We start from the raw sequence: 27,837 nt of genomic DNA on the forward strand, positions 1-27,837 counted from the left end.
ATGCCAAGTTGTTGGCGTATCAGTGCTAGTAGAATTAGGAACAATAGTTGATTTTCTAAGTACCCGAAAGGTAGGATACAACTTTTGCTCTGGAGTTTTCATTCATCATAGAACCCAGCACTTGAGCCTTAGAAATCCTGGTTTGATTTATAAGTCCTACTTTTTATCTCAGGAATGTCTTTTGACCAGCCTGAAAGCAAATTAGCCAGATGCTTATGTATTTGATAGCACTTTCCTTGCTTAATAATTAAAGTAAATGCAATCATAATGAAATGCCATTGCAGTAATAATGAAAATACTCTGACTCGTGTTCAGATGTGTAATCTCAGAAAGTATGTGAGAATGATTACCTGGCTTATTCACTTTAATTATTTCACAGGGGGGAAACTCAAGACACCGAAATCCAGTAATTACGTAGCCCAGAGGTGCTTGTTCACAGCCGCACAAAACTTTCACCACTGTTTGATCTAGTGCACTGGAGAGGTCCTTTCTGGTGTGTCTAGCGACACACCTTTAGTAAGGAGGCAGAGAAGCAGTTCAAGCGCTGCTGGCTGGATCCTCAGCCCTTTGCTGATTTCCTAGTGTTTCTTGATTGTCTCTCCCTACCTATGGAGCCTAATTTCAGCATACTTCCTGACCTCTTTGTGGTGGTTGAGGATGGTTGCTGTTGAGCTCTGATTGTTTTCCAGGGGGGAGAGGAATTGTAAAAGATCTTCCTAAAAATAGTTTCTGCGATCTGTGTGTGTGAGCATTGACACCGATGGTGGCTCTAGCCCCGTGTCCCTGGCCTGGATTCGCTCTCATTCGATACTGGATCTGCAGCCGAGAGGCGCGATTCCTTTGAGGTTAAAACAGCTCTAAGCAGCTCGGATAGCTTATGTTTCTATTTAAACCTCATTCTGTCATAGGTTACTGTCCTTTGGGGGATATTATGGGTTGTTAGTTTGCTGAAAATAGAAGTTAATTGGCTACTGTATGAAGTAATGATTTTTAATCTGGCAAGAGAGTCATGATTCAATCAGCCTATTAGGTCTTAAAGTTCTATCAACTGAAACTCCGCTTGGAACACAGTTGTCTGCCCACCTGGTCTTTAGACCTCTCTGTGGTTGTGCATGCCAGGTGCTCGAATGTCTGGCCGTTACGTAAACAGCTGGAGAAGGGAGTGTGCTTTTCTCTGCACTTCCTCCAAGTGGTGCCAGCCCCTTTGTCCCATGGCCCATTGTCCTCAACTGCTCTGCCCCCATTTGCTGTAGAAATACCAAGCACAGAGCTGCCCACTACATAGGTTGTTCTCTTCCACTTGGTGTGAAAGTTCTCCTCTATTTTGCTGGAGGAGACGAGTGGGATAGTGTTATAAATAATGTGTACAACGAGGCCTGTGGCACAGTGGTGGGGGAAGGTTGGTAGGTGCGCATCCTTCAGGAAATCAGGAGGGAACGTGATTTTCCGATGCTGTGTTTCCTTGAAAGGATATAGTTCTCCCATCTCCCTTTGGGCATGCTGAGTCACCCTGTTCCATTTGGATGTAGGGCACCATGGTTACTGTTCCCAGCAGACGTTGAACCAGATGTGCTTGCTATTACCGACGTGAAGCCTGACAGCTGTTGCCTAGCCTCTTTAATATCCTTATTCTCGCCACTTAGAGTTTTGAAGCCTTTTCAGAAATGAGGCTTTTTTGCCCAAAGGGAACAGGCTTCCTCTCCCTCATGATTGACAAGGTGCTGGTCAGCCGACAAGATCGGATCGTGGGGATTCTTGTTCCCCCACGATGATGAATGTTGTGTTAGCAGGACAAAAACAGCAGCTTTGTCCGTGTAACGGAGTTGTTTGGTGTCATCAGGTGGAATTCCTTCCTCTTTTAGCTTGTATTTGCTTGTACTTATTAGAGAGGTTGGGTGCTCATGACAAGGGCAAGAGCCCAGAATGCCCGCGAGTTCTTGGGGATGCTTGTAGTTGCCATTCTTGGACAGTAGCTTCTGTCTGCCTCTTGTGTCCATTTGGTTTTCAGTATCACCTTCCTTTTTGGGGGGCTTTCCATTCTCTTCTACTGTTTTTCTCTCATCTCTTCCTAATTTCAAGCCTAGAAACTTGATAAAAGAGCCTCTCCTACTTCTTATGGCATTATTCCTGCTGGGCTCCCCCTCCCTGCGCGCCCCCCCCCCCCCCTCATGAACAACTAATTCCCAAAGGCAAGAATAAAACTTAAGAATAATGGGCTGCTCCTCCGTCTGGTACATTTTATAATTCATTTGACCAAGCCCAGATGCACCACATTGTTCTTTTTTTCCCTTTCTGTGAAAACTAGGGAAAAATTCACCGCAAACTGGCACTAGTTCACAGACTCATAAACATTGTAGAATTGTCAGGGAGGCTGAAAATGTGAGGGTGTGAATGAAAGAGGAAGAAAAAGTATCTTTCTATGGAAAATTAGGGTGTTGGAAGACAATAGCTTTTAGACAAAGCCATGTGTAGTATGAAAGCAAAAAGAAGGGAGGACCCTGGTGATCATGAAAAGGGGCTGATTAAAGGAAGCATCTTCATTGACCAGAGGATGGAACGAAAGCCAGCACAGAAATTAATTGGAGGACAAATAACAGAGGGAAGAAAAGGGTGAGATGTGAGGCCCGCCTCCCAGGTTTTTATAATGACTGCTTGAGTTTTGTGAGTTGATTCCTACCAGAAATAATATTGATCCATCTTGTGAATTCTGATGCGTGCTAGTCAAAGAAGGAAAGAAAGAAAAGTCTTCCCTGTAAGTTCATTAGTGGTGGGATGACATTCTTTAAGGAATAGCATCTGTGATGGCCGCTGGGGAACTTGAGCCATGGAAACCTTTTGGCCTAAAAGTAATTTAACAATTCATTATTTTTCTGGGTGACTGTAATTGCTCGATGCTCGATAGTCATGAAATTTCGTTAGCATTCTTGCTGTTGAATTGATTTTTAATGTTTATTTGCAAAAACCTCAAATGTGTGTCCAGAGCCCTGAATGCTTTCCCAGAGTTATCCATTGTGTATTCCCTAGATATGAAATATCAATTTTACAGGCTACCAAAATGGTATTTAATGGTAGCTGACAGGATAGTGTTTAAGGGCAGTATGTATTGGATACTTAAATTTTTCTATTATCTGACTCTTGGCACAGATCATTGAATCTAAGTTGTACTGAGATTGCAGAAGACCTCGCCACCTTAATAACCCAAGCTCTGCTGCATGTTTATTTGGTCCCAGGACCTTCCTGTGTCTTGCTCCTTTCTAAGAATGTGCAGAAGAAAATAAAACAATTTTGGGTTTTGACCTTCACATCTACCTGCATTAGGAAGATGTTTTACAAACAGGACAGGTGTTACCAGTTGTTTCTTGAAGTGTGGAAACAGCCCAGTTCCGTGTGACTTGTTGACATCAGTGTTTGTCTCTTGTCCCTCCTTCCCCTGTCCCCAGTTTGCCTTTTTGACTCATACCTTGAGACCGAATTATTAATTAAGGATTACCATATTTTTTGTTTTGGGGCCACACCTGACTCTATTCAGGGCTTACTCTTGGCTCTGTGCTTAGGATTCACTCCTGATGGGGCTTGGGGTCCTTATCGGGTACCTGGGATTAAACCTGGGTTGGTTGCATGCAAGGCAAATGCCCTACTACTCTCTGTATTACTGTTCCAGCAACAAGGCATACCACATTTTGGTTTAAAATTTGGAGGCTTGATTTGATAAATCCACCACTGGAAAGATTGTTCTGTTTCATGCCCATATGATTTTGCATTGAATTTTCTTTGATCAAATTGATCACTGTGTTTTAGGCATATGCAATGTCGTCTTAATGGCTTTTTGGATAAAATACATTGTTCAGTTAGATAAGTAAATGAAGTTGTCTCAGTTACTGAGCATGACTCACTTAAAATCTCATTTGGAACAATTTCTCTGTCCATCCTGCTGGCTTGTTGTGCTTGAACTTGGCACAAGAGTTAAAACACACCAGACTTAGAGATTTGGGGTATCAGCGTTGCTTCCCTCCAGCCGTCCCTTTCCTCCTCCCCCTCACCCCCACACACATGGTTCAATACTTAGGCTAGCTTGAGTTTGCTTTCTGCGCTCTTAGATCTGTATTTGCTTTTTTCTTGCATCCTCTGCTCTAGATTTCTTAACAGTTCCCCTGCCGCCCCATTCCCTCATAGAAAAGTATGAGTTCTGAATTAATCTACAAATAAATTTGGAATGTTAAATGAATGTGATATCATATACAACACCCATATGGGTTTTCAGAATAATAAGCCCCTGTTTGCTCGACCCAGCTTTGCACATTTGCTCATGGTTTCTCCATATCTTGGTGAGTGTACCTCTGGTACACACCATAAGCTTCCCATCAGTCAGGCATCCATCTGCTCATTGGTGCATTTTTTACTCTTGCCCCTGCCACTCATAATTCTTATGTTATGATATGCATGGAGAATGGGTGGGAGAGCAACTTTGAATAATGTCTGAGAAATAAGGACACCCTCCTCCCAAATAAAAACACCAAAAACATAGAGAGGAAGAAAGAAAAGCCATAATTTTTTCTCCTCTCTATTATAACTTTTTTGTTTCGTTTGTTTTGATTTGTTTTTGATCCACACCCAGTGATGCTGCAGGGTAACTTGGAGTAGGGAGGGACTATATGGGATGCTGGGATCGACTTTGGGTTGGCCTGCTGCTAGGCAAGCACCCTACCTGCTATATTATTGCTACAAGCCCTCCACCTTTTATCCCTCTCTTTGTTGGACCTAAATTAGATTATTATAATCTGTTAAATTTACAAAGATGTACTTCAGAGGCATTGAAAACACAAAGGGAGAAGGTAAGACTCCTTATCATATTGTTCCTGGAATGCTGCAAATAAAATTGACTACTGGTTAATCAATGTTACTCGTAGAAACACCAGGGGAATAACTGTAAAGAAATGAGTTTGTAAAGTTCCTATGTGGAAAGAAAAGTCTTTTTGTAACAGATAATCACTCTGATATTTTGCTGTTAGGTTGGGGATTTTTTTTTTATTTTTTACTCTTGCTATGCTATTTGATTTCACTTTGAATTGATCTTTAGACTAGCCAAGGAAATGTGTGTAGATGAATGTATATAGAAGAGAGGATCCAGTGTTATAATTTATCAAGTATGCTATGGACACATCACTATTTGAGGGTTTGAGTGGCCAATAGATGCCAACAGATTTGAAGGGGATTAGTGGTGGCAATGATTTAGTGCCTTTATGTTAAAACAGCTTTGTAGCTTATCCACGAACTTCTGCCCAACAACCCTCAGGTAGTCAAATTTTTTGTTGGTGGAGTGAAAAACAGGTTCATGTCATTTCCTGGTGACAGAATCTGGTTTTAGGATTTCTAGTTTTTCACAGTGATATTGGACCTAGATGCTTTTAAGGGTTTTCTGCTTATTTGTTTTTGTTTTTAAATTTTAGCATGGTGGCTTATAATACTGTTCATAATAGGGATTCATGCATACAGCATTCCAGTATCATATTCTCCACCCGTGTCATCGTCCCTCCACCATTGTCTCATCCTCTCTTCTCATTCTCCTCCTCCCCCCTACCCCCACACCCTAGGAGAACTCAGTTCTGCAGACCAGTTTTCAGATTCTGTTGCCTTTGGCCATTAGTTTTTTCCCTTACTCTGTTTCTTTATAATCCATATATGAGAGAGATTATTCTGTATCAGTCTTTTTTTTTTTCCAGTTGTAAGGCCAAGTGGATTTCTTGTGCATGATGGTGCTGAAAAATGGTTATCCATATGCAACTTTGAGAAACCTTTGATCAGTGATATTTCCGTGTCTCACAGGCATTTCCATTATCTGCATGTAGAAGGGAGAACATTTATTTCTTCCTTTATTTTTTCTTTTCTTCTCCCTTTCCTGCCTCCTTAGCTCCCAATTTGAATTCAAACTTAAACAGCTTAGGCCTAAAAGATAAAAGACAATTGCAGATTTATGACTTTGAATTTTAAATAATGAGCCTTTAAAGGTTGCTTTTACATTATTAAGGTTTCCAAGGAGGGCCTAAGTCTGCAGACTGACAATTATAACAGTGGGAGAGGAGAGGCTAAATAGTTACTTTCATTGGAACATTTTCTGAAGAAATCTATCTTTCCTTTCTGGAGACTTTTTTCATGAAGGCATTTCTACCTCAGAGGAGGAATAGGTGTTCTTCAATACCTTCGACTCTCATTAGGTGAATGGGGAACGTTGTGAGGGTTTCATGCCTTTGCTTAAATTCCAGTGTTCAAACTTGGCACATTTTCAAGGATCAGAGGGAACTGGCCCATTTTCTCTAACACCGACAGACTGATAGGCATGTAGAGCTAGAAGGAATATCATTTAGATCTAGCCACTTCTTTCTAAACTCAGAGGAGGAAATGGAAGCCCAGAGAGATTAAATAATTTTATTCAACAAACATTAATTGAGCGTACACCATATGTCAGATTCATACTAGGTGCTGGGGGCTACAGAGATGAATAAGGGTAAGTCCCTGTTGGACATAGAGACAATTCTTAGATCATACAGTTTGTAATTAGTAGGTCAGGAAGTAGAATATGGTTTCTAAATCATTCATAGGCAGATCCTTGTATATTTATATGACCAGAATTATTGCAACCTTTTGTCCCTTCGTCTCCTTGGATTCATTGAAGAATTTTACTTTTTACTTTTTTTGTTTGTTTTTAGGACAAAACCCAGTATTCTCCCTTGACTTACCATTTACTCTGTTTTCTACTTTTTCTAGAAAGATTATTGGATATTATTGACAAAAGTTTTGCCACTATTCAAATCATTAAAATGACCTAGAACTTCTCTTGATGCAGTCTTTGTACATCCTGTTGACTCATGCCAATTCTTGTGACCATTTTGCATATGTTGACTTTGTATTGTATCCTTTTTCTTTTTTTTTTTCAAAGAAACTTTATTTAAACACCAGGATTTCCAAAGTTGTTCACAATACAAATGTTTCAGGTCTCACAATGGAGACATTACTGGTGCCCGCTCGAGCAAATCGATGAACAACAGGATGACAGTGTTACACTGCTATTCAGTATCCCAACACCAGTCCCATCATCAATGTAAATCATGGCCTAAGGATTTACAAAGTTGTTAGATGTGTGTTGAGCCTTCTGTGTTCCCGTTCCGCTCATTGAGTGTAGTGGGATTCTACTTAATTTTCCCACCTAATTTTCTGTGCTTTCTCCTGGGCTTTCAGCTCTGTGAAGTTTAGAGACATCGCACAGCCACATATGTAGCTACATGTTTCAAGAGCTTTGGGGCTGGGATCATCAACTGCCTTGTCTCTCCAAAATTAGTTGTGAAGATAGGTTGTTTTTCTCGGAGTGGTAGGAGCCGGGTGTGGGTAGGTGAGCCAGATGAGCACTAGGCCTTTGGCAGAGCAGCAACTCAGCCTGCCCCCATCCTGCTAAAACTAGAGATCTGGACTGGTGGCAGCTGGGCCTCCCTGAAAAACTCAGCTGTTCTGCCTCTCGGTGTGTGTATCTTGTTTCTTAAAACTCATTTCCCCCTTGGGTCATTGATGCCGTGGTTCCCCTATACCTTTTCTTCTTTTTAATTTTCCCTCAAGGCTTTCAGCTCCTGACTTATAACCCAAACGAACCCTACTTTCATACACCTGCAGTAACTGGTTTTCTTTCAAGATTTCATTCAGAACCCTCTCATTCAGCTTATACTGGCATAGGGCAATGTTTTTTTTTTTTTTTAAATGTAATTTTTTGTTTTGTTTTGGAGGGTGTGGGGGCCACACTCAGTCACACTGCGGGGCTATTCCTGGCTTTCTGCTCAGTAGCGACCCCTGGCTGTGCTGATGGGGAGGGGCGCCCATATGCGATTCTGGGGATCTAACCACAATCAATAAATAGTATGCAAGGCTAAGGTATGTAGCCTTAACCCCTGTCTCTCTCTCGGACCCTAAGATGTAGTTTTAATGTGGATTGACTTCACTGTGGCTCAGATCTCTCTTGCTTCCCTAGATGTTGATCCCTTTGTGTTTCTCCTGAGTTCTCCACTGGGCTCCGAGAATAAAGTCAATATATTGTTGCCAAGAAACAGCTACAGTGACTTGCTGTAAATGGTAGATTTATAGTTTTATCAATTGTCAGTATATTAATTCAGTTAAGAAGCTTAAACATAACCCTCAGTTACACTTGAATCGATTAGCAAAACTTGTTTTAAAATTTTATGAATTATACATGCATAAGCTTGAATGTATCCTTGTCTGATTAAATCTTAGTTCATAATTAGTGTGAGACAAGTAACTGAATTTTTTGCAGTTAAGTAAGCAGAAAAAATTGAAAAATAAAAAAGAATGAATACGTCAATCTGCAAAATAAGCAACAAGAGTAAAACCCCACCAACTGAAAAAAAAAAAGGCAGGTTTATTAGTTCTCACTATGGTGGTGACTATTCTACATAATGATATTTTTCCGTACTTAATTATAATCTTGGGCTTGAGTGATAGCCCAGCGGGTAGGGTGTTTGCCTTGTGCGCGGCTGACCCGGGTTCGATTCCTCCGTCCCCCTTGGAGAGCTCGGCAAGCTACTGAGAGTATCCTGCCTACACAGCAGAGCCTGGCAAGCTACCTGTGTCGTATTCAATATGCCAAAAACAGTAATAAGTCTCACAATGGAGACGTTACTGGTGCTGGCTCAAGCAGATTGATGAACAACAGGATGACGGTGCTACAGTGCTAATTATAATCTAAACATTTGTAGCCCTCACTGTTTTGAGTAAGACCCCATCCTGCAAAAGATAGTTATTGCCTTTAAGGAAATATAAGGTACTAAAATTTTAAAAAGGCAGGTGGATGGGTTTTCCCCAGTGCCAGTTGGCAGCTTCTTAGCCGTGATGGTTCTTTTGTGCCTGTTATCAAGTTTATCCAGTTGCTGAGCTAGAATGTTTCTCTCTTGTTTCCCATTTTAGTTGGTTGCTGACCCTTCATCCTTTGCTGTATATTTGTCCTTGATTAAAACTAGATCAATAAAGCTAAATTAAGGTAAAAGAAGAAAATCCTCTGGATATATGGACATATATTACGGTTAAACTGTTAAAAAGGAATGTTCGATGTTTGCTGTTCTTTTTATCTACAACCTCTTATTTCCGATCAGTGTTAGCTAGTAACAAGCTTTCTGGCTTATCCCTATGTTGGGGAAAGTGTGGCAGCTGTTTATAGGTTTTTTATGCTGGTGGTTCTGAATTTGTTTGTTCTCCCCCCCCCCCCCCAACCTTCTGATCTCAGGGTGTAAGATTTATTAGGTGAACATTCTCCAGCTAGGTGGCAAGATGTTCAGGTTTCTCATTAGCAGTGACCCCAGGTAGTTTTCTCTCTTTCAACAACATTCCTTGAGCCATGGAGGCTGGAGGCTCCTATTGTCTAATGGTGAGGCCAGTCACCTCAGGCACATAGCCCAAGGGGATGCTTTGTAGGGGTGCTCCAGCCTTTCTGCAGTTTCCCTGTTCTTTTCACCTGTGAACTCTACTCTTGTAGGACAAAGCTAGTGTTTAGTAGAAGAAAAGGGATTTGATCTGGCTCTGAACTCTCAGATTGGTAGCTGCCTTGGAATGGTATGATCCAGTGGCCATGGATTTTGATTTTTGTCGTCTCTGCCCCTTCCATTTTCACTTGTGTGACAGAGGGTCCAGTTGAGTCTCATTTTTTTCATCCTTTCAAAAATAAACAAACTTGCTGATTTATTTTCTGGTGCTTTGAGGGTCATACATGTGCAATGGGATTTTTAAGATGCTGAATAGGATGGTGTTTTTTAACCTCCAATAACACCTCATTACTTACAGTATGCAAGAAGTACATATATCAGTTATGTCAGATGTACCACAAGAGAAGAGAAGATATTTGATGACTCAGACGAGGTTTATAGAGGGGATAGGTGGCATTTGAGTGTGGCCTTATTAAATGCGTGGCATTTTAGTAGGCAGAGTCTTTAGCACTGGTTTGCTGTCAGATGCAGGAAATGAGGAGGCTTGTTCACAGGAAGCAGAGGGTTTGGAATATAGTTGTTGGATCCAAAACTAGGCTATCATGTTTGACTATTACATCCATAAATAGTGACTTATCATTTTGCAGTCAAGTGAAGATCAGGATTCATACCTGAAAACTTAGGATATTTTTAAATAGATAGCTTGCCGACTGATGCCTCTTCCAAATTATAGAAACTAGAAAAATATCAACTTGATAATGAAGAAAATGACAGAATTTTATCATCTGAAAAAATTTCTTCTTTTAGAAAAAAAAAAGGGGTACCTTGGTTTATAAACTGTTACTAGTATGATTTCATCCCTGAACTATTCCAGCACCACACCCTCTGACTTGGTGTCCACTTCCTTCCCCCGCTGTCCCAGTGTCCCTCACCTCTACTCCCTCTTTGTGGTTAACTCCCTACTGAAAAGTTCTGTTTCTGTTGCCTTTGGGCATTCGTTTTTCCCCATTCTGTTTCTTCATATCCTGTAAGAGAAATCGTTCTGTGTCTGTCCCTCTCCTTCTAACTTCTCTCAGCCTGATTCTCCCCAGCTGCATCCACGTGACAGAAAATTTCATAATTTCAATTTTTCTTACAGCTGATTAGTATTCCATTGTGTTTATGTACCACAGTTTCTTTGTTCAGTCATCTGATTTTGTACAGTTGGGTTTTTTCCAGGTTTTGGCTATTGTCAATAGTGCTGACATGAACATAGGAAGGAGTGCAAATGTCTTTTCTAAATTGAGGTTTTGGACCCTGGGGATAGATGCCCAAAGGTAGAATTGCTGGGTCATATGGAAGCTCAATTCCCAGTTTTTCGAGACATGTACATATTGTTTTCCCCAAAGGTTTGACCAGTTGGCATTCCTCCAGCAGTAAATGAGGGTCCCTTTTCCCTCACATCCACTTCAGTCGCTAGTTGTTTTTGTTCTTTGTGAAGTATACTAGTCTTGCTGGTATGAGATGATATTTCATTGTCGTTTGATTTCCATTTCCCTGATGATAAGTGATGCAGAGCAATTTTTTCATATGCCTTTTGACCATCTGTATGTCTTTTTTGAGCAGGTTTTTGTTCATTCCCGCTCTCCTCCTTAAAAAATTATTATTATTATTTTACCAGAGCTCTACAACCCTTTGTTTCATGAATGCTGGGCCAGTGGCCTCTCTCAGTCTATGGGGCTTCTTTTAATTCTGACCCTCATTTTCTTTGCCCATTGCTTCTTAATATAGTTCCATTTGTTTATCTTTGTTTCAGTTTGCTTGGCAGGTGGTTTTGAATCAGTAAAGATAAAATGTATCTTCTCGATGCTTTTTAAACAAACAATTTTAAAGCATTAAGTATATTCACATTGTTGTGTGATACATTTTCAGACCTTTCTCATCTTTCAGAATCAGTTTTAAACCCATTAGACCTTTTCTTCACTTCCTTTCTGTCTCTTGGGGGAAAAAATTCTGAGCTCTACATTTTGTTGACAGTTTAAAAGAATTTTCTAGACTCCATCTAATAGTATCACATCATAAGATATGTGATAGCAAATCTGGTTTTAGTATTGTCACTCATTATTTCATTGTATTCTAAGGGACATCTTGTTGAGTTATCTAGGCCCCATTGTGAGTTTGACCAATGCTCTAAATCTCAATTTATTTGTATTATGATGTAGCATAATAATCACTTGGTCATATTTTAAACTTTTTCACTTTTCTGTCTTTACTTTGATCCCTCTTTGCACTATGAATGTAACTTCCATATGATTTGTCTTTAAAATCATAAAATAAGGGTGTGAGGCATGGAGAAGAAAAAAGTAATTCATTACTCATGATGGTTCAGCGACAGATGAGGAAGAAAACAAAAATAGGGTACATTGTTCTCTGATTGTTTGAATTTTCTGTCTCACAGTCTGTATCAAGTATTGGCTTAGAATTCTTTTCCTCCAGTCTGATGCTTGTACTAATGATTAAGTCCTCCAAGTATTTCTCTCCACGTATTTTATCTGTGGGAGCTCATGTCCTCGTCTTCCCTTTTGGTTGGAACTTTTGTATACATCGGTACATTGTTTTACTTTGGATTTGGGGCCACATTCGGATGTGCTCAAGCTTACTTCTGGGCCTGCTGTCAGGAATTAGTCCTGGTGCTGGGCATCAAAGCTGTCTGCAAAGCAAGCATCTTACCTGCTGTACTGTCGCTCTGGCCCCTTATCTATTATTTTAACAGAACCAATGGAACCAAGTCCTCATTTACCCTTTTCTGTCTGATCTTGGAAATCGAATTTTAGTGAAATGATGTATAGTGAAACCAGGTCCTTGAGTACCACTGTTGGCCAGGATTTTATTTTATTTTTTCTCTCGCCCATGTTCTAACGAAACAGCATCCTCTAAAACACCGTTGTGGACAATCTGCTGTCAGAGATGAATTAGTAAGCAGGTACAGGAATGGCTACAAAGGCAACACAGGGGCTGGAGTGATAGTAGAGCGGGTAGGGCATTCACCTTGCACACGGTCGACCCAGGTTCAATTCCCAACATCCCATATGGTCCCCCAAGCACCACCAGGAGTAATTCCTGAATGCAAGAGCCAGGAGTAAGTAACCCCTGTGCATCGCTGGGTGTGACCCAAAAATGAACGAAACAAAACGAAGGCAACAGAGACCCTAGTGACCCATGGGGCAGTGAGTCATGAGACAAATCCAGCGTTGTCTGATATAAGTGATTGAAGATTTAAAAACTTAGATATTCAGGGGTTCACCCCTTTGAAATGGGGCCCCAGCCCTCTGATGGCTGGTAGTTTGTCTCGGAGATTGGAGGAAAACTCCTAGGGGCTGGAAGCAGACTCCCCGGGAAGGACTGGACTGCCATTTGATTGGTTCTGGTGTCTGTGAAGAGGTGTGATGACACTGCTTCTTGGAGTGCTGGGAAAACTGCAAGCCGGAATCAATTGCTGCTTGCTACTGAATCAAACAAATTGCCGAGAGGAAGAAGTCTCCCTTGCTCCAAAGAAGCTGACATCAATAGGAAAGAGTTTGTCCCTTCTTTGTGTCCATCTCCCCTCCTCCCCCCAGACCCCCTTGGCAGTGCCTGACAGGGAACCAGCTGGCCATGCAGAAATGTTTTTGGCGGCCTTCCCACTCCAGCATCACAAAGAATTTCAAAAAGGTTAGGTTGGAAACTGCGTGACAATAGCTTCGTAACTGGCACACAGACTGTGTCTAACTTAATCTCCATAAGCTTCCCGAGAGCTGGTAACTCTGGGTGGGCTGCATTACATGGTGAAATTAATTGACCTTTCGGGGCCTAGAGGGGGCTGTATGGAGAGCCAGATGTGAGTGGAAAGCCTGTGGGTGACTGTCAGTGCTTGTTCCCTCAGTGCTTAGGAGACAGATGATCGAGAACAATTAGCATGGGCCGCGGACCAGACGGAGCATTCTTTGGATCTTTTACTCTGACATGTGTTATCTTGGGCATATTTTTTCCCCCTCTGGGTACTTCAGTTGATAAAGCTAGTTATTCCAGCTCTCCCGGTGCCTATGGGGAGGGGGAGGAGAGGGGCTGGGAGGACAGATTTGTGGTGCCACACACAGAGTAGGCACCACGTGGCGGGGGTGTTCATTATTAATGAAATATTACCGGAGTTTAGTGTGGGGGTCCACCCTTCATGTTCATTCTGAGGGCAGGTGACTTGAGAGCGAAGTGTGTCATTGTCACAGTGGGGTGATGATGTGTCCACCTGAAAACATTGTTCAAGAGGCACCATCTAGGTTTGGCAGCTCAAAAGAAGTGAGCCTAGAGCGACTCTAGGGTGACTTTCCATAAAGCTGGAGGTAGATTGCCTCCTCACAGGCCAGGGCACTCTTGCAGAGTGAGAAGCCCCCTACTCAGGCCCCTCATCCCACTCTTTGACCTGACTGCTCAGGATCTGGCCACTCCCCTCCATATCCCCATAGGAGCAAACAAAGGGCGCTGAGGCACAGAAGTGTCTCTTCCAGGACAAGTGGAGCGGGGATGGCTTCGGGTGCCAACGCCCCCCGCTGCAGTGGGGCAAGGCCCACTGTGTGTGTGCGTCATGAAATTGCCTTGCCAGCGGGGCACTAAATCCCAGGGTCTGCGACATTCATGGCTCTTGCAACTTCATTTGCCCATATTTCTCTGTGGGAGTACTCTGTGATAAATGTTGTCCCTCCCTGATTGATGATGAGTTGACTGTACAGTAAAAGAGAGTCATCTTTGTTCTGTGGGGTTCGCCTGGTATCTGTCCCAAAAAGCAGAGGCCTCATTTCCTTGAAGATTTACAGACTGGCTGAGACTGAGAGGGCTTTGAATTTGGCGCATAAAATATGTGGCACTAGACCTGCCAGCCTGACAGAGAGACCTTGGGGAGCTGCAGCTGGCAAGGCAGAAACCCAGTGGCTAACGGGAGCCCATAAGCCGGGCACTCGCATCCTTCAGTCTCGGTTTTTGCAGCGCGCCCCAATTTATCGCATCCATTTGACTAGGAATCTGGCTCCACTGAAGGTTCTGCTGGCACCAGCTGAATAATAGTGTCATATCCAGCCTCATTTTCCCTTCTGTGTTGTTCCAGGAAGGAACCGTAATAATTATGATTCTTTTTCAATATGGTGAAGAAGGGAAGACATTGACAAAAACGCGTCTCCGTTAACAAAATTGTGTCTTCTGAACGGGCCCTTTCGATCCTGCTGTCCGTTACTGAGAAAATGGGTTTCATTTTGTGGGAGATTTATTTTTCTCTCCCTCCCGTGCCGTCCTCCTCTTCTAGAACTGTGGGAGGGCTTGTGGCACATCTCGGTGCTGGATGGGGTTCATTTGGCCTGGAGCCTGCACTTTAAGTAACAGGGTTGTCTCGCAGGGCACCGCTCTCCATTTTTAGCCTGGAAATGAAGGGTAAGAGATGTGGGGGGATTTCTCCATTACTAGAAAACATGATTTGGGGCCAACTGGTTAATTATGAGCTTCCAGTAAAAAGGAGCGAAGTTCCAGAAGGGCAGAGCCAGTAGCGATTGTACTGGTCTCTGTGGTTTTCTTTACCTCACAGACCTCTGGGGCTGCCTTTGTCATGGAGAGCTCCTTTCTCTCTGCTCCCCCTGCCCCTCTGCTTTTATACTCTGGTTTCTTATTTCTAGATTTGGGGTTTTTGTTTTGTTTTGTTCTGTTTTGTTTTTGTTGTTCTTTCCAGTGAAGGAGGTTCCCATGTGAACATTGATTCATGTTGGCAATCAATCTTCAAACCTGTTAGTTCAGTAGAAGAGAGACCTTTTCTGGAGACACTAATTATTTCTCCTCATCTTCATTTGCCTGTTTGAACAGCATATGAAAAGTGTCATTCAGCAAAATTTCACATCTGGTAGTATTATTGCAGCTTAGTCTTCCCAGAACAAAGGAAGGACTCTCCCATATCTTACTACTCTTTCCTTCTTGTATCTTAACTGCAAAAGAATACCACCCCAGGACAAAGGATTATCACCCCCTGCAAATGCAGGTGCTGGGGCTCGTTTAGGCTCATATTTTGGGAGTCCGTTGATAACTTTGACTTCTTCATTAGGGAATTACTCCATACAGTATTGTACCATGCTACCATTTTTATTTTCATGTCAAACTATCACACTTGAAAAGATGTTTTAGAATATCATTTCAGCTTGACTTAACTGTATCATTTATATTCTGTAATGGCCTTGGATCACTTTAACTAATGACAGACTGAAGGTGTTTTTTTCTGCCAAAGAGCATAAGGAACAGAGTTCGGTATATGTCAGACGATAGCATTAGCCGAGGTTGCATTTTAAAGTCTTCCCCAGGTCATAAGAGATTCTAATGATAGTTTGGACTTTGTAAGCGTGCATTTTTCTAACACTATATCCAGCATCTACCAAGAGCACTTTCTTTGCATTGATGCTTACAAAGGAGTTAGATTTTGCTGTTGCCCAGTGATCCAGTCCCACTTAGGATCTTTTCTGCTGCTTGTTATTAATATACTTCTCTTTGGGTGGGATGAAAGTGGCTTGGGGAATAGTAGCTGGAAGAGAGTCGTCAGTGTTCAGCTGGAGCCCCGTAAGTGACATTCATTAGATGAATGCTCTGACAGTGGTAGGAGCTGCTGTGTTACTGCTTTCCCCACCTTTTCAAAAATTCACTTTGATATTTGCTAACTATCCCATTGATTGCCACCATCAAAAGAAGTGCTGTTTGAGTTTCAAAAATAAATCTGTTATGTGGGACTTTTTGTGTTCCCTAATGTGTTCTTATTATAATGGCATTTTCTGGGAGCACAGCACCAGACTAGGCACTTCGAAATATTTTAAGATATTTTCCTCTCCTCTCACCTAGATTCTCTCTTGTGGTCTGGTAGGAAAGATAAGACCTATATGAAGTAATTAATTTATGGCAATACAAAGCAAAGAAGTGATTAGTGCTGTAACTTTGGCTTATCTCTTCTGTCTCTTGACATTTTAACTCTTGTTCACATTTGTGTTAGATGTTGTAAAACTTGGCTAAGTAGCTTTGCTGCTTATTAACATGAAAAGTGTAGATTTCGGTTCCCACTGGACTTATTTTTTGACCGTGAACTTGGATTTGTACTAATATAGCAGTAATATATAATGCGATATGAATATGTACATAAATTATGGCTATTACCTACACATAATAGAATCAAATGTAGGAATATATCATACATGATAAATCAGATAATGTATGTAGCCCTTTGCTGATTTTTACGGGAGTTGAAAAAAATTTTTGCCTAGTTCTCTCAAGTCTTGAGTAATGCCACCTGATTCTTCCTGTTCGTTTGCTTTTGGTGACAGAGCTGGCTGTGCCCAGGGTATACTGCTGCCCCTGCTCAGGGAGGGATCGCTCCCGGTGGGGATTGGGGACTACATGTGGTGCTGGGGATGGAACAAAGGTTGGCCAGAAGCAAGGCAAGAGGTTTAGCTCTGTAATGTGCCTGAGCTGGCCTGGCCAGGAGATTCTTAACTTGCTGCTTCCTGGAAGGAAACTGAGGTACACCAGGACATGCCGGCTATGCAATCACTGTTTCGAGCCTGGGCCTCTAGTGTGCCTGTCAGCAACATGCTGCCCACTTTGCCCTGAGCCCTTAGGACCCTCCACTCAAGGGATGTTTGCTTTCCTCTTGGGGCAGGTTTTCCTTTTTAGAGTGCTTGGTGGGGGAAAGCATATGCCCTGTGACTGGCTGGCAGGTGTCCTGCTGTAGGAGAATGAAGTGGGCCCCGAGTCTTCCCTGGCTATTCTTCCTGGGCCCAGCGGCTGCTTTGCTCCTGGTTCCAGCTGCTCATGAGCCTTCCCCTTCTTCGATCCTGAGGCCTATGCAGCGGGTAGGGTGGTTCTTACAGTCACTCTTTCTCCGAGGCCCGAAGGTATGTTCTGTAGCTAAGTGGCTGGACCCCATGTGGCTTATGACTTGGGTAATGGTTTTTGGAGCACTTGTGCTTAATGGACTTGCTCTCAGAGTCTTGACAAGGGTCTTGGAGGGAGAAGGATCTGCCCCTGGGCCTCTGCTTGCTTTCTTCACCCCAAGCCCATTTGTACAGGCAAGATAGTGACTGCATCTGAGCCTTACATAGCAAGGACTCTCAAAGTACGCTTGGTTGGCTAACGTGACTGAGTGGGAGAGCCGCCTCCAGGGACAGGGGTCTACCCAGTCATGGTCTTCGCTTTAGGGTAGTGCTGGTCCCACGGAATGTTACCCTGAACTGTGCTCTGTAGGTGAAGGGGCAGGTCCCTTCTAGGACATGGGGCTACTGCAGCCTGCTTTGCGTCTCTCCCCCTTTGAATGCTGGGAAACTCTCCTGATGTGGCCAAAAGGCATTTGTAACTGGGGCTGTTTCTTGCACTTGACACTTTCTCTTCTTTCATGGTGACTAGTCACCGTCCAGACCACTTGGTAGCTCTGGACGGGGAAGGTGGGGGTGAGCTTGCTGGCCCTCCCTGCTCTCCAGCCCAGGGTTTGCCACCAAAATTGGGACATGGCAGGTTATCCTGTCTGTATAGAAAAGGAGTTTACTGCAACATGTTCACCTACATGTACAAAGGTAAATCTGAATCACCCAGTTATTTTCATATTTATTTTTATTGGGCCATTTCTATATGACTCAAACTCCAAAGTGTGGCTTTCTGACCTTAAGGGCTTTGATATCCTTTTTCATTTGTTGTCATTTTGATTTACATGACAAAATATTGGCAGTGGCATTTCTCAGAACTCGCCTCGCAGGTGCTGCTTACTCAAAGCACAGGATTGTGAGAGCCACGGCTAGGCCAGGAAGTCTGCATTTTTCCAAGTCCCCAGGTGATTCTGGAGCGCATCATAGGTAAATTGAATGCCAGGCCTGGCCCACCCGCAAATGAACTTGGAGCTCTGGGCTCACTGCATCCACATGCCGGCTCGGCTGTCGCCTGACCTTGAAACCTCAGTTTCCTAGCTGTAAAATGGGCCCCAGAATCCTTCTAGCAGCCTACATCAGATTGCTGACACTTCTTGACTGGGTCATCCAGTGAAATCGACAAAGGCAAAGGACCAGGAGAAAAACATCCAGCTGTATTTCATGTGACACCGGAGCCTTCAAGAGAAGGCAGGCCTCTGAGAAGTTGAGCCTAGCAGAGGGTGGTTCTGCCGGGCTGGGTGAGAAGTGGCCAGTCCTGAGAAAGAGGGCACAGAGTGTTGGGAGCAGAGCGTGCTGGCCTGATGTGCAGGCTGCTCGCCTGCTCCTCCTGAGGCAAAGCCTGCCCCCTCACCAGAGGGTTTGATGACGTGTTTCAGAGGAGATGGAGAAGATGAAGGTCAAAATGACTTTTCTGGTTCTGCTGTTTCCCCCCCATACTCTTTCAGCTTAAAATACTCAGTATGCCTGGGGGCCCGTATTTTAGTGTAACATACCTGGAGCCTCATCATTAACAACAGCTATTATCATTAAAATATGTTAAACTCCTACTTTATTTCCGCACAAACACGCAGTTAGATCCTTAAGTACAGAGCCAGCAGGAGCCAGTTGCATTGGCAGCAGCTTTGAAGGCTAAATAATGGGCTTGAGAAGGTGTTGCGCCCTTCCAGTTCCACACCTGTGAGCTTTTTTAGATTTCAATTTCTTTTCCTTTTCAGTTTTGTTTCGCTGTTTATATTTTGCATACCTCCATTGCATCCTAGAGACTTGTAGGGAATGTAGTGCATATAGACCGTACTTAAAAGGTTACTTAAATCGGTAGGTAGAATGGAGTACAGCTAATTGCAAATTAAAGCTTCTTACATGAAATAACTCCTGGGATGATGCTTGGACCGAGGTATCTTCAACACATGGTTTCTTAGCTGTATTGTTATAATGTGTTTTCTGATTGGCCAGGGTGGTTACTATTTTGAACCTATAATTTCCTAATAGTTGACCTGCCTTTGGTAAAAGTATACTATTGTATATATTAAGGACCCTAAAACAGTGGCTATGCCAGTGGCTATGCCTGTGGATTTTGTCTCCTGACTGCCAGGGGGAATTGAACAGTTCTTGATTGTAAATATGCCCAGGGCATGTGGTAATGTTCCTATTTCAAATCCATCATTCAAATGGAAATCACAGCCTTTGTTTATTAAAATGGCATGTGTGGCAGAGCCACTGGGACGGGTCCATTATTTACTGTTAGAAATTTTGCCCATTTTATTCTTATCATGTCTATTATTTATATTCCACGGCCAGTTTTAAGATCTTCATAGAGTATAATTCTGCCTGGCTACTTCAATTAATACATTAAAGTTCAAGTCACCTTTGAGGAAGTCAAAATTGTTTTTGACCCTGGTTATTTAAGAGCTTGTTTGTAGTTAAATTATCTCCTTCTGCTTCATTGAATACATCCGTGAAGAAATATCTATTTCTTGGACTGAAAATAAAATTTAATGCGTTTCTTGGAACAAGGATGACAAGTTATTCTGCTCCAGTGGAATAAAAGCACAGAACGCTGGGAGCGGTGGGAAAAGGTTTGGGGATTTCCCATCTCTAAACATCTTTGCCTTTAAAAAAAAATATCTAGCTCTATTGATTCATAGAACAAAAAAATTGCTTTTCAATCTTGATAAACCAATTTGCTTCAGATCCCCCTTTTTAATAGGGAAAATAGCAGATGAGCTAAAATATACTTTTATGCAGCCTGTCCCATCTGTTCTCCCTCCTTCCATTGCCTTCACCAGTAACCATCATTTTTCATTTCTGTCTTTTACCCTTCTCCTGTTTAAACAGCACTTTGAATAATGTGACTTGTGTCTGTTTTTAGTCTGTATTTAAGTGGGACTTTACTATACCTTTCTTCAAGTCACTTTTCCTTCTCAGCATTGTTTTCAGATTCCTTCATGATTTTGCTCTTACTTTCTCTTAGAGTTGTATCATTGTACCACTTTCTCTTTACCCCTTTTTCTTGGCTCATTGCCACATAATTATTGCAGAGCCCTTTTGTGGCGCAAAGTTGGAAATGATGTGTGAATTTCCTTCAGAACAAATCTTCCCATTCTTCTAGTTCCAGTCAGGCTTTTAAAAAAATTAAATCTTGCTGTTGTTTTGAGGATCACCTTGATGGTTCTGGGGACCGAAATGAGAGTCTTGCACATACAAGATTCGGCTCCCATCACTGGTGCCCCTCACTGCTCCACCAAAACTCTTCTGTTTGGGGGGCTTGGGGGCCACATGCTGTGGTGTGCAGGGTTTACTCCTGTAACTGCCCTCAGCGGTCACTCCTGGTAGGGCTCAGGCCAGTTGTGGTGCCAGGGATTGAACTGGAGTGGGCTGTATGCAAGGCAAGCGCCTTACTCCCATACTATGTCTGCAGCCCCACCAAAGTTATTCTTATCCAGTTCCTTCTGACCTATACTTAGCTCAGGCCAACATGCAAATCTTAGTCATCATCCCACTGCTGTATTTGGCTGCAATTGGCACAGCTGGTCCTTTTCCAGTTCATTTTCTTTTCCTGGCTGCCAGGACATAGACCTTCTTTTGTGTCCTCATATATATTGCTCCTTTTCATAATTGCTTCGCAGATTCACTTGCATTCTTTACTTTTTATGTCACAGTGCTTCGAGAGTCAGCCCGTTTCAAGTCTCTGGACTTTCATTGCCTCTTGTAAGGCAGCGACTCTTAAATGTATATCCCAAGTCCACATACCTCTTCCCAGCTCTCATTGAAGTCTGCATTGGGCTGTGGGATAGAAGTTTAGCTTATCAGTAACTGAATCCCTGGTCTTAGTTCTTCCTTTGTCCAGCCAGCTCACCGGAAGCTGTTCTCCGTTAGGACACCTGCAGTCATCTTTACTCTTCCTCTCTCTGAATCCACTCACACACCTTCAGTCTGCTTTCATAACGCTTCCACCTTGCCTTATTCACAGCTACCACCTCGATATAAATGTCATCACCTCCTGCCTGGGTTCTTGTCAAAATATTCTAGATTGATCTCCCTTTGCAGTAGTGTCCTCAGCAATGACCAAAGTAAGTCTTGCCAGTGCTTTGTCTGCTTTGTCTTCATAACCTGTTGCTGCTTCTGTGTTCCTAATACTTCTGATAATGTTCCTAATACTTCCCAAGTGTTAGGATTTCATTTTCTTTTTTTTTGCTTTTTTTTTTTTTTTTTTGGGTCACACCTGGCGATGCACAGGGGTTACTCCTGGCTTTGCACTCAGGAATCACTCCTGGCGGTGCTCAGGGGACCATGTGGGATGCTGGGAATCGAACCCGGGTCGGCCACGTGCAAGGCAAACGCCCTACCCGCTGTGTTATTGCTCCAGCCCCAGGATTTCATTTTCTACGTATTTTCCACTGCTATAGCCACAGTGATTTTTTTTTCTGCCTTTGCCTTTTGCATGGGTTCTTTCTGCCTTTCTCCAGATGGCGATGCAGCTGATCCCAGTTCAATCCCCAGCATCAAATGTGGAGCCCTAAGCAGCATTGCCAGTGACCCTGAACACAGAGCCAGGAGTGTTGTCCAAGCACCCCCAGTCCCTGAACAAACTAGAATATAATCTAGCGACTCTGACCACAATCACAGTCCCTGTGACTCCAACCGCATTTCTCCCTCTGCTCCGTTTTTCGATTGGTCTTTTCACTTATGAGCTTTCACTTTTGGCCTTTCACCTTGTTCATGTCTTTTTTTTTTTTTAATTTTCTTATTCAAGAATCACTGTGATGTACAGTTACAAACTTAAGGACTTTTGTGTTTGCATTTCACTCATACAGTGATCGTTTACCCATCCCTCCACCAGTGCCCATTCACCTCCACCAATGAATGGGAGACTAACACCCAAGAGTAGTAGAGATAAGGACCAGGAGGTCTGCCCCACAGCTTGGAGACTGGCCTCACATGCTGGGGGAAAAGGCAGCTCAGATAGAGAAGGGAACACAAAGTAGAGGATGTCGGGAGGACCCATTCTGGTTGGAAAATGTGAACTGAAAGTAGACTATAGACTGAACATGAAGGCCACTCAATACCTCTATTGCAAACTACAACACCCAAAAGGAGAGAGAACAAAAGGGACTGCCCTGCTGCACAGGCAGGGTGGGGTGGTGGGGGATGGAGTGGGGGTGGGGAGAGGGATACTAGGATCATGATGTCTTTTAAGTAAAGAACTTTACATTTCAATGGGTCTCTTTTACCATGTTTTTCATAGTTGGTAAGCATTCAGCCTCTTATAAGAAGTCCTCCAGTATCCCAAGGTTATTGGATCTGGGGGCCATATTTATTTATCCTCTAATGAATGGGCTTGATAAAACAAGACCTGAATGGCAGTTGGGAGTATAAGATCTTGATCCAGTGGTCTGGGTCCATTCTCTCCAAATGAGCACTGGCCAGTGACCGCATTCTGTTTCCAGCCAAACAAACAACGTGTTGTTCATATCCCGGTTGTGTCTTTAGATGGTGGGGTGTGGGTTGTACCCTCTCCCCAAGCCAGAATTTCTCTAATGTGAGTGGTTGTAGGATCTGTCTATCATTTGTCAGGATGAGCAGAGATTGCACCACATTATTAGTGTTATTAGCCCTCCAGAGAAAACAAGCGTTCTTTTCTATTTTTATTATAAAGAAATGTTTTCATGTAAATTAGAATCTAAACTAGACTGTCCTTTTTAGCAGGCAAGATTCATCTAAAGTCCGTTTTCTCAGAATACATTCCATACTTCAATTGCCTCTTAGAGATTTCAAAGGCTTTTATGTACCTGGTAATTTGGAGGAATTGCTTTTATTTTGTGGTTTCTTAGGGACTTCTAATATCGCTCTTGTAAGATGTTTGCAGATGTCAATAGCTCCAAGCTCGGAAGGGTTAGAGTACAGGATCATTCTGTTTTCACTTGTGATCTCTTGCTTTCTGCTTGTGCTATTAGTTCTCTCCTGGCTTCATGAGAGACATATAATCAGACTCCGAAGACGCGCTGTTTTTTAGTGGGAATGTTAGTTGGCTTACAATTTATTTTTGTTTATTCTTCTGCGGGTATTTTGACTTCGCCCAGTCATGTTGACTAGCTGAAGGATTCTTGCTGAGACATTTTCACACATGTCGGTGTACCTCATCCCAGTCTTCATCTTAAATGCTTGCTGGGAACAAAGTCTTACCTTTTATTCACAGGTATAGCCTTTCCAGGAACTGTCATTCCTTGTACTGGTGGTGTTTCAGAATAAGTAGGGAAAGGTTCAGAAATGCAGGTTCTGTAGCCAGCCATGAGGGTAAGTAAGTAAATGTTGATGTTTTGTGATTCGATTGTAAAAGTGTTCACCTAGGCTTACATAATCACACAAATGCTCTGTAAATAGAATGTCCTCTGTTGCTTGGTGGATATGAATACACTGGTATCTCTTTATTCCCGAGGGCTGATTCTGATAGCCATTGATTTTTGTCTTTATTAAAAATCTTGTTCATTACTGGCACCTGGCATCTTCTCTAGAGCTAGCATTCTTCCTGAATCATAACGTGTCATCATAAACTCTATTTTAGGGCTTCGATGTTATACATAGCTCCTCTGTAGTGTCCCACTATTTTCATTTGGCTGCCTGGATGTTTAGAAATTATCCATAATCATGTCCATCTGCCTTTGTGTTACCCGTCTCTCCCCACCCAGCCAACTCTCCTGCGTCCCATTTTCATTTTCCTTGTCTTTTTTCCCCCATCTGAAAATCTCAGCATAACATTCCTCCTCTTAAGAGTTACATGTTTTGGGGGCTGGAGCGATAGCACAAAGGGTAGGGCATTTGCCTTGCATGCAGCTGACCCAGGTTTGATTCCCAGCATCCCATAGGGTCCCCCGAACACTGCCAGGAGTGGTGATCCTTGAACGCAGAGTCAGAAGTAACCCTTGGGCATCACCGGGTTGTGCCTCCTCCACAAAAATGAACAAACAAAGAAGAGCTATGTAATGTTTTAGAGCTGTACCTCCTTTACTAAACTGTGATCAGGAACCCCCAGGACCTGTAACCAAGCGTGGCCATCCTAGTTGTTCCCGTTTCAAGTATGTGGTTTCCTCTCTTCATAGTGGGGAGAAGGAGCAGACACTCAGACTCACCTTCACTTCTAAAGGTGCCTCGACAGAACCCTGAAATAGTGCTGCTGTCCTTTTGTGTTTTATTTACTTTTAACTTGGGATAATTTGTTATTAGTTTTGGACTTCACCCGGTCGTGTTCACTGGCTCTGTACTAGAGGTCCCGGCTGTTCTCAGGGTCCATCTGTGTTGTTTGCCTTGATTTATCTCTTGCCATTAGGATTTTTTCCCCCCATTTGTTCCTTGCCCCACCCAGTGGTGCTCAGGGGTACTACTGGCTTTATTCTTAGGGACTTGGTGGTGCTGAATTCAAACTCAGGCCTGGGATTGATTTTACAGTGGTGGTCTTAAGATGATCATTGTTTGGGAATAGTTGGCTGTTGATGAAAATGAATTATTTGACTGTCTTTGAGTATATAATGGATAATACAGAGATATTACACAGTGCATAATAGTAAGGGAGAGGCCAGGCAGGCTTGCCTTGGGGGATAGGAAGCAACAGAAGGCATCTAAGTCAGGAGTTTGTTGATTTTCTTCTGTGTGTCTCCCCGCCCCCCCTCACCTCCCATAATAATTGGATCCAGGAGATTTCCAGTCTGTACAGGCTGTCCTATTCTTCCTGCACATCTGCCCTTTGCATACCATTCTGAGATTTTCTTGTGACTACTTGAACCAGCCCTTCTGTATTGAGTTTGTGCTACGAAGGAGGCACTGTATTTAGCTCTGGAGGTTACAGAGAACAGCAGAACTGAACAGGTTCTCTCTTCTCCTGGAACTTATGGGCTAGCAGGAGAGAGGCATTAGTCATTCTAGCCCAGACGTCTCCCTGTTGGACATACCCTCCCGCTCGCCCCTCTTCCCAGCCGCCCATCAAAAGACAGACTTCTCTTAGACCTATGATCATGGATTAGAATATTGTATTCTTTCTCTTTCATCCAACCTTTTGTCAGTGCTGTTAAATTACTTCCTACAATGCTAATTCATCTTTTAAGTTCTCATCCATTCTTATTCCCACCCCTCCCGCCTTCATCTACATTTGGATGTCATCATCTCAATCTTCCACTGCTTTCACCTGTGACCCAGGGACCTCTTCGAGAAGTCTGAGGCCCATGAGACAAGCCTGCAATTTTTGAGCTTTAGGTCTTTGAGTGAATCCACCTACCCCTGTTTTGGTTTCTGCATTGCTATTTTGCTTTGTAGTTTCTAAACGTTTCGGTTTTGGGTTCCCACATGGTGATGCTTAGGAAGTCCTGGCTCTGCGCTCAGGAATCACTCCTAGCGATACTCAGCAGACCACATGCACCAGGTGGGCCATGTGCAAGGCAAATGCCTTACCCACTGTACTACTGCTCTGGCCCTCTTCATAGTGTTTTATTAACCTTCTCTCCTACACATGCACATTACATTTATCATCTTTTTAATGAAACCTGCTTTTTGTCCCTTCCCTTTCCTGCCCTTCCTGCCCTGCTCTACCTTGCTCTGCCCTGCCCTGCCTCTTTCCTTTTCATTCCTTTCCCTCCCCTCCCCTCCCCTCTATTCCCTACCTGGTGATGCTTCGGGCTTACTCCTGGAATTTTGCCCCGGGACCACTCCTGGCAGTACTTAGGGGACCCTATGGGGTTCCAGGGATTGAACCCAGGTGTGTCACTTTCAAGTCAAATGCCCTACCTGCTGTACTGTCTCTCAGCCTCAGATGAAGCATTTCTGCTTCTTTCTTCCCATTTTTCTGAACTTTCACAGTTCTCAGTCCCTAGTCTCTATCACATAGTTTATTACTTAAAGAACAAAATTGTGTTTCTATGTCATATTGGTGGGGTTTCTTCCATTGTGAAAGAATACAAAACAATTTCATTCAGAATTGCTTTGTCTGGGGCTAATAGTGAGTAGGTGCTTAATTTAGGCTTTCTAAAGTGTAATGGGATTAGATTTATAGTGCTCTGTGGATATTTGAAGGGCCTGAATACTTATTGAGCTCCTTCAGTACTGTAGTTTATGTAGCACTTTCCCTTTCCATGAATATTGAGGTGGTTTCCAGTTTTGGAGATTAAGAACATTTCATTACTTATTTTTGTGCCTGTCATATTAAAAAGATCATCTTATTCCCTGCAAAGCATTTTAACCAAATATTTATTAATCATTGACTGTGTATCTACATTTACTTTGTAGTTCTGGGAGATAGAGAACATTTTTCAGAGGCTTTTATATCTTTGCTATTGGTTTTATTCATTTCTTGTTTCATTTTTTTCCCTCTCCACATTCATTCTGATACAACATTTTGTTTGGTTTTCAGGATAAGAACAAGAAGCTCCGTCCTCTGTATGACATTCCCTACATGTTTGAAGCCCGGGAATTTCTTCGAAAGAAGCTGATCGGGAAAAAGGTCAGTGATGGCACATGCACACGTGCATGTGGCCGGGAATGAGTCTCAGCTGGGCCCCCCGACGCCTGCCAGGGCCCAGCCGATGGACGCACTCCAGCATGTCAAGTGCAATGACTTGGTAGGGGGAGAGTTGCTCCTCCGTGTCGGGAAGTGGCACCCCTCGGGATAGGTTTAAAATTGGGGCCCTGACCACAGTGTGATTGCAGAGCTCGTGTGCCATGTTCTTCCCAGGGTGCAGGAGCAATTCCACTTTCAATAATTGCATATTGCCCCGAGCCCCAGCCACTTGGCTTTCTCGTTCTCTGCAGCCCTGTCCATTAAAAGCTCGGTGCTCGGGGATTTGCCAGCGAGGAAAGGTCGCTGCCTCGTCTCTGGCCTTCTCCACCTCTGAGGAAGCCACGGGCTGTGGAGGAGAAGGGCACACTTTGGGCCCTGGGGCTTGCCCACAGCCATGCCGTTTGGAGTGACCCTGCCTCCCCTCCACCGTGCCGGATTGCCAGTAACTGCTATAGAAGGTGCTCTGGAACCTGGGTGGGGAGAGGGCAGTGGGTTTCTGGGAGTTTTTGTGGCTCATTGATTCTCTTCCAGTGCAAGAGCTCAGACTCCTAAGAGCACATTTTCTCTCTTGTGTTCTTAGAACAGAATCTTCTGTGACAGTTGGCCACTACAGACAGCAGAGCTATTCTCTGAGCATTCTCTTGTTTTCCAGACCTCCTCTCCCTCCCTCTCCAGGGAGCCCTCTGCTTCCTCGGAATGCTGAGGTATGCAGAGCTGATCTGCCACTCTCGGAGGTGAATTTGTTCCTGAGGAATTGGGGTTCTTCTTTCCCTTCCTTTTCATCAGTGAGGGTTCTTCTTTAAACAAAGATATACTGAGTTTTGTTTGTTTGATTTTTAAACTGTATCTTCAGAAAGGCAGGACCTTTCTGCTATTGGTA

At 43.2% G+C, this 27,837-nt stretch overlaps 1 protein-coding gene across 1 annotated transcript in view; it reads left to right on the forward strand.

Annotated features, from left to right (window-relative positions):
* The window catches only part of SND1 (staphylococcal nuclease and tudor domain containing 1), a 424,531-nt gene that overhangs the window by 136,346 nt on the left and 260,348 nt on the right, over positions 1-27,837 (forward strand). The window contains exon 11 of the mRNA XM_004608287.3: positions 26,811-26,900. Coding sequence (XP_004608344.1) covers positions 26,811-26,900 — 90 coding nt within the window. The remainder of the gene's footprint in view (positions 1-26,810; positions 26,901-27,837) is intronic.

This window comes from Sorex araneus, chromosome 1 (assembly GCF_027595985.1).
Source record: "Sorex araneus isolate mSorAra2 chromosome 1, mSorAra2.pri, whole genome shotgun sequence".
Lineage (NCBI taxonomy): Eukaryota > Metazoa > Chordata > Mammalia > Eulipotyphla > Soricidae > Sorex > Sorex araneus.